At 51.5% G+C, this 6852-nt stretch overlaps 1 protein-coding gene across 1 annotated transcript in view; it reads right to left on the reverse strand.

The window, feature by feature from the left end:
* STK10 (serine/threonine kinase 10) overlaps positions 1-6654 on the reverse strand; it is a gene marked incomplete at its 5' end in the record, with an annotated part of 18926 nt that extends 12272 nt beyond the window's left edge. Inside the window, 5 exons of the mRNA XM_010167261.1 lie at positions 391-472; positions 1796-1990; positions 2707-2779; positions 4194-4343; positions 6606-6654. Of these exons, the coding sequence (XP_010165563.1) occupies positions 391-472; positions 1796-1990; positions 2707-2779; positions 4194-4343; positions 6606-6654 (549 nt within the window). The remainder of the gene's footprint in view (positions 1-390; positions 473-1795; positions 1991-2706; positions 2780-4193; positions 4344-6605) is intronic.
* Positions 6655-6852: the final 198 nt, after the last annotated feature.

Genomic DNA, 6852 nt, shown 5'->3' on the forward strand with positions numbered 1-6852 from the left:
CAGCATGTCAGTGCTGCAGAGCAAGAGCGCCTGCAGGCAGTGGGGAAAGCATCTTCCAGGTTTTTCCTAGGATTTTGAAAAGGGATAGGAAGAAAGGAGTTGAATTTAAATCTGGGATAACTAAGTATAATCCAAGCTGGCTGCCACGTTTGCTCCAAAAGGACAAACACTGTTGTTCCTTTTTGGAACATTTTAGTGGCTGAAAATTACTATGAACTTTCTAAACAAGACAAATATCATCTGAAAGCAGTCTAGGGCCCATCCAACCTTTTTTTTGTGTGTGTGGTTTTTTTTGTTTGTTTGTTTGTTTCCCTCCTTAAAGAGAATCGTGAGGTACAGGGTGGTTTGCACACGCACAGACCCAGCCCAGGGGCCAGTGCTGGTCCCTACCTCCAGCAGTTGGGCAGCACTGGGCCGGGTCTCTGGGTTCTTGTCCAGCGCTGTCTTCAGGAAGTCTCTGAACTCCAGGGACCTTAAAACACAGTTGTTGGTGAGAAGCTCAGAAGAGGGAAAGGCCTTGAACACCACAGGGGTCTGCCTGATCTCTTTACAGGTTGTGTCCCAGTTTGCAAGTGGCTATAATCACCATTTCACTCCCAGCATGGAAAACCCAGTGCTCAGTTATTCTGATTATTTGTAAGAGAATCAGCAATGTGGCCAAGCAAGGGACTAGATTCTGCCTTACCTGTGATGGCAACTGATGGGGGGACTGAGCACCAGCCACTGTGCCCCATGGCCAAGGCAGAGAGATAGAAAAGGACACTCAATTATCCCCCAAAGGGAGCCCATGGGTGGACCTGCTTGCAGACAACAATGCTCCAGGACCCATCCCCAAAGCTACAGTGGGAAAGGATGGCCGTGAAGGACCAGAAACCCCATAGGAGGGCACCCTCAGCCTGCAAAACACAGCTCTGAGATACAGAACGCGTCCTTGGGCCAAGGCAGAGAGATAGAAAAGGACACTCAATTATCCCCCAAAGGGAGCCCATGGGTGGACCTGCTTGCAGACAACAATGCTCCAGGACCCATCCCCAAAGCTACAGTGGGAAAGGATGGCCGTGAAGGACCAGAAACCCCATAGGAGGGCACCCTCAGCCTGCAAAACACAGCTCTGAGATACAGAACGCGTCCTTGATCCTGCTCTGGCTTCTGAGCTGCTCCAGAGGAAGTGCTCCCACACTGCCTGATGGTTTAATAGAATCATAGATTGGTTTGGTTGGAAGGGAGCTTAAAGATCATCTGGTTCCAACCCTCTTGCAATAAGCAGGGACACTTTTATTGGCAGGGTCCCAGTAATTTGCCGCTGGCTTTCATGCAGTGGGTTTTGTCATGATTACAGAAAATAATAATTAACTGATTGGAATTTTTTAAATGCAGAAGAGGCTTTCCTGACTCCAGGAAAGGAATTCTGAAGCTCTTGGCCATCTCTAGGTTTAGAGGTAAATCTGTCTTTCACACAAAACCAGGATGTTTTGAAAACATCCAAAGGATCATCCTCACTTCAGCAGGGCTGTGGATCTCCTCACTGAGATCTCCCTTGCTCTGGGGGAAGGTGATTTTCACTCTCCCTGGAGCATCTGTGTCCACACACCAGCAGCAGTGCTGAGCAGCCTGCCTTCAGCCAGCAGTGCTCTCGGGGTCCCGAGCACACAGCTGGACCTCAAACACAACCAGAATCCTACATCAGGTTCCCAAATTAAACAATACTGCTATAAAAGACTATTTTTTTCTCCCTTGAAATACTGTGTAAGTTGGGAGATGTGTACTCCAAGCTTTGCTGCCCAAAACCCCTCACCATTTGGAAGGGCAGCTGAGCGTGGGGGGATCGGACTTGGCAATCTTCAGCAAGACTCTCATGGGGTTGAGCTCATGATGGGGAGGCTCGATCTGGGCCATTTCAATCAGCGTGATTCCCAGGGACCAGATGTCTGCCTTGTAGTCATACGGAGTGTCCTTCATGGTCTCGCACATCACCACCTCTGGGGCCATCCTGCAAAGGGCAGAGCAAGGAGCAGGGATGGTGAGGAATGACATCACTGCCATGCACGTGAGCCTTGCAGCAGCAATTAAATGCTTTAAATAATCCACAGCATTGCACAAAAAATGGTCCTTCCTCCCAGCTTTGGGTTTCAGAAGAAGCAGCATCTTTTCTAAAGGGTACAACTCCCTCTCTTCCACAGAGCAGCCGAGACAGCCCAGGCAGCCCATGGAAACCCCCAGGCCATTGACATCTGGCGCAGATGTTGCTTCAGACAATAAATTAATCCTCGTCAATTCCATTCCTTCAGCAAGTCTGGTGATTTAGAGATTGCATTTCTGGAGCGAGGAGTCATTCCCATGTGCTTGGAGCTGCTTCAAAGCCCACTCCACCCCCCGGGGTGGGGGGAGCGGCGAGCACACACACGCGAGCACACGTGTGTCCCTCACTCCTCCAAGCCTGAAGCATGGTGGCCCCTCGGCTGGCTCAGGGCACCGTGACACCGGACAATGCTCCCAGACCACCAATGCTGCTCACAGCTCCCTTCAGGCAAAGGAAACATTGCCCATGTGGACACTGGACCAGACTCCTTGTTAAACTCCTCCGACCCACACTATGGTCCAACACATCCCAGAGGCCATCAGCTCCCCATTTCTGAGCAAGCCTGATTTTCAGAAGAGTGAAGCTCCTCACGAACACAGGATTTCTTAGGCAAGCAGGTCACTCACCAGTAAGGGGTTCCAATGAAGGAGTCTCGCTTCTGCAAGGTTTTCACATTTTTGGCAGACACTCCAAAGTCAGCTGCAAAGAGCAGTAATATTAGATGCCATAGGAAAGCTGAGAGACCCTTCTGAATTAGCACACTTGGCTGAAATGCAGATTTAAAAGCAAACACACATTTAAGGCAATAACATGACACAACATGCTGTTTCCTCTAAACTGAGCATCAGAAATTATGTTTGCTTTTGGGTACGTAACCACCAGGGACCTTCCCCTCCCATGTACTATAAAACAGGAGCATAAAAAGCCACCCCTCTACATATCTAGAGGGAAGCTGAGATATTTTCCATAAAAACAAACCAACAAACCAAAAACAAAAGCAGCTCTGTGGTAGATTACTTTCAGGACTACTTTTTCACAGCAAAATGTCTCATTTTACACCAGAAAAAGCAAAATGCTGTTACATTCTTTCCTTTCCCTTCAGGCAGCCACTGGGTGATGCCTTTCCCCAATTTTGTCCTGTCTACAGAGAGCTGCTGAAGTCAACCCAATCCACATCAAACTGGTAAGACCTGCAGAGGGTACCAAGCCCACGCCAGGTCAGTTTGCTCTCTGAGATGGCACTGATGACCTCTGGAGGAGCTGTTATCCATCCACACCCCAGGTTCAGTGTGTCCCTGACTGTGGATCATCCGTGGCCCAAGCCAGCAGAGCATTTCTTACGTCAGAGCAGAGCTCATGGGCCCAGGAAGGTTTCCAGCTTCCCAGGCTAGCTGGTCTGCATCATTCTAAGACACATCCCAAGAATGCCCCACAGCTACCAGTACCCTTGTCAGGGTCCAGAAAGAGACCTGCACCTTTCTGACCAGACCCTACAGACAAAGCCACCTTCTCATCCCCCAGAAGGTAGATGGATGCCAAGTTAACTCAAGCTCACAGCGAGCTGGCAAAGTAACCATGTGGCAAAACTCACCCTGTCACCATCAGACCTGCTCTGGAGATAAGCCGAATTCTTCCAGCTCCCAGCCCTGCCAACTGGCACCCTGCACAGGATGCTCAGCAGGCCAAAAAGCATAAAAATCAAGTTCAAAGAGGGATTAAATAAATTCATAAAACGAAAGCCCATCAAGGGCTTGAGCATGGCTGCGGCTTGGGGAGTCTCAGTACCTGGCTCAGGACTAAGCACAGCACACAGCTCGATGGTGGATTTGGCCTCCCATGAAACAACATGAAGTTTCCATCCATCTTCTCCTGCCTGAGCATGTCAGCCAGCAGACAAGCAGCTGATGTCCCACAGGCAGGGGAGAAGGCAAAGAGTGCCCCTCAGTCCCCCCACACTCAGGCATAGCCAAACACAGCGATCCAGCTCCCAGCACCACGTGGCTATCATTAGCGTAGCGTGAAATGGTCCTAAGCAGCACCATCGCCCACAGCTACTCTCCCAACGAGCTTGGCCAAGTGAGCACCCGCTGTGCTCCTGTGCTGGGTTCCTCACCAAGCTTGATGTCCCCATCCTGGGTGAGGAGCACGTTGCCTGCCTTCAGGTCACGGTGGATGATCTTTTTGCTGTGGAGGTAATGGAGGGCTTCCAACATCTGGCGACAAATGACTTGAATCTGGGGTTCAGTCAGGCCCCGGTCCAGCTCTGCAGGGAGGGAGAGAGCTGTTAAATGGGACAGGGATTCCAGGGATGCTCCACCTGAGCAGCAGGAAGGCATGGACTACCCAGCAGACCATTTAAAAACCCCTGTCCATGTGTTAAAGCAGCAGGAGACCAATGCAAATCAGCTCATTAAGGTAATTTATTCCCTAAGCCAGCACTCAAAATGCTCGCCTGCTTGGAGCTGCTGGTTTATAGCTGTCTCCTGGGGACACACGGCTGATGAGGGGTAGGAGGAGGGGGAGCCAGGCACGCCTGCAAAGGGGTCTGAGCTGCAAGTTCCCTGCCTCTTTGGGAAACAGGTTGATGTTGCAGAGAGGAGGGAGCTGAACTCAGCTGCGGGATCAGACACAGAGGGGAATGCTCAGCAGCTCTGTGTGCAGCCCCTGCTCTCATCCCCCCAGGAGCTACCCCTGCCATGGAGATGCAATGTACTCCCCTGTTCATCAGAAGGGATGTGCCATCTCCCAAAGCAAGGAGCAGTAGAATGCTCCCCAGCATTACCCCTACCCACTGCTCTGAGCTGGTTTTTCAGGTAGCACCAGCTACCAGCACACCAGTTCATACCCCACTGTCTGTCCCTATTTCTGAGGCTTGCGGGAGACATGCAACTACCAGCATGACCTCCCTGCTGAGCTCTGCCCGGCCACCTTCACGATCTGAGACTGCTTTCCAAGGCGGCAGCTCTGCAAACCATTGAATCTCCAGATGGTTAGCATCGTCTGAGCTTCCCTCCCTCCCCCTGCAAGCCCCTCGCAGCGCAGATCCCCCCTCCAGCGCAGCATAGCACGCCAGGACCAGATCAAGCCTTAGACAACTCCAACCACCCAGCACAGCCAGGATAGGGGCTGAGGGATGGACCCCAGCAACCAGGACAGTTCCTCATTCCAAGAGAGGACCTTAACCACGGGGTGGAGGGATGCTGGGTCAGCCACTCTGCTCCTCCTCCTCACTGAGATCTCCCTTGCTCTGGGGGAAGGTGAAGATTTTCACTCTCCCTGGAACATCTGGCAAAAGTGAGGTGCAGCAAGCCACAGGTTTGGTACAAAAGATTTCAAAGGTAAATGTCAGTTGCCGGTGGGGATGTAGACATCTGTCAACTCTGAGTTTACTAATTCCAGAAGCACTCCCGAGCTCTGACCCCAGCTCCTCCTGCCCCTCATTCGAGGGTGATGGGACTACAGCTGGGCCACTGTGATTTTCTAAGCACTCCTTCCCACTCCAGTTCCCATGTCCTCCAGGGACTGACTGCCACAGGCACAGCCCCATGAACATTTTGGGGGGGTTTAGTGTCCCAAGAGACAGGGCATCCCTGTTGAGGTTTTCTGGGGTACAGTATCATTTCCTCCAGCACTTCAGCAAAGGTACTTTTACTTGATTTGGACCCACTTTAAAGAAGATCCCTAATGGAGGCACAAGTTTTAGGGACTGAATCAAAGATTATAAGTTTGGGTCCATACTTTTCCTGGAAATAAAACAAAAGTGAGGCCTTTGGAAATATCAGAGCTGAAAGGGAGTAACCCCTGTAGAGACACAGCTCTGTCCCGGTCACTCAAGGCAAGAGGACGTCAGAGGACCGCGTTCACCTCGTGGAGAGGACATCATCCCCCTGGGGTCCCTACAGCCCTAGTACAGAGGGGCTGTGGCACCAGTGAGGGCATTTTTGGTGAACACCCACACGATCCTAGTCCCAGCAGCTCTATGTGGAAGGGAGGAGTTAAAAATGGGAAGATTCCTGGAATTACTGCAAACTACAGTTTATTTGTACAATCATGCTGCTTTACCAGATGACCAATACCATATAGAGAAGTTAGTGAGGAGATCCTGGGAGATTCATCATGACAGGCACCCAGATTAAACATCTCAGCCCCGTTGCCCTTCCTGGTAAGCTGTGGGAACAGGATCCCAAGCACCCGGTGCCTTCAGCAGATAAATATTTAAAGTCATCTTTCCCCTCCAGCCAGACTCTCCCTTCTCCCCATGCCTTGTGATCTGCTGATCCCAGCAGCTGATTTAAATCATAACAGGACATCAAAGTAGCTCAAGAAATGCCCCAGGGCTGCTACCCCTTCCACTCCAGGTATGAAAATAGGCAAACTCATGGGAGAGAAACGGTAGCTGGAGAGGCTGGGGCACCCACGTCTGCTGCCTATCCAAAGGTTGCCCCTGGAAGTGTGCCAGAAGGCTGGAAATGCCTCGCAGGCATTGCTCTGAGTGCGGGGAAGAGCCCCTGCACGCTGCACTCACCCAGCATGGTGGCATCCACCGCCCCGCCCGGGCAGAACTCGATCATGATCTGGGAAACAAAGAGAAAGGAATTAAAGTCAGGTCCACGTCTCACTGAGCAAAGCCCACCGCGTCGGGAAGAGACAAAAGCTTTGGATTTTGCTTTCCCACATGGCCAAGCTGCCCCTTTGCCGCACACAGGGATGCAGAGGCTTCGGTGCTCCCCAGGACACATCCCCCAGGCATCCCCAGCATGAACCGCCACCCA

Source organism: Antrostomus carolinensis, unplaced genomic scaffold (assembly GCF_000700745.2).
Source record: "Antrostomus carolinensis isolate BGI_N321 unplaced genomic scaffold, ASM70074v2 scaffold23634, whole genome shotgun sequence".
NCBI classification, from domain to species: Eukaryota; Metazoa; Chordata; class Aves; order Caprimulgiformes; family Caprimulgidae; genus Antrostomus; species Antrostomus carolinensis.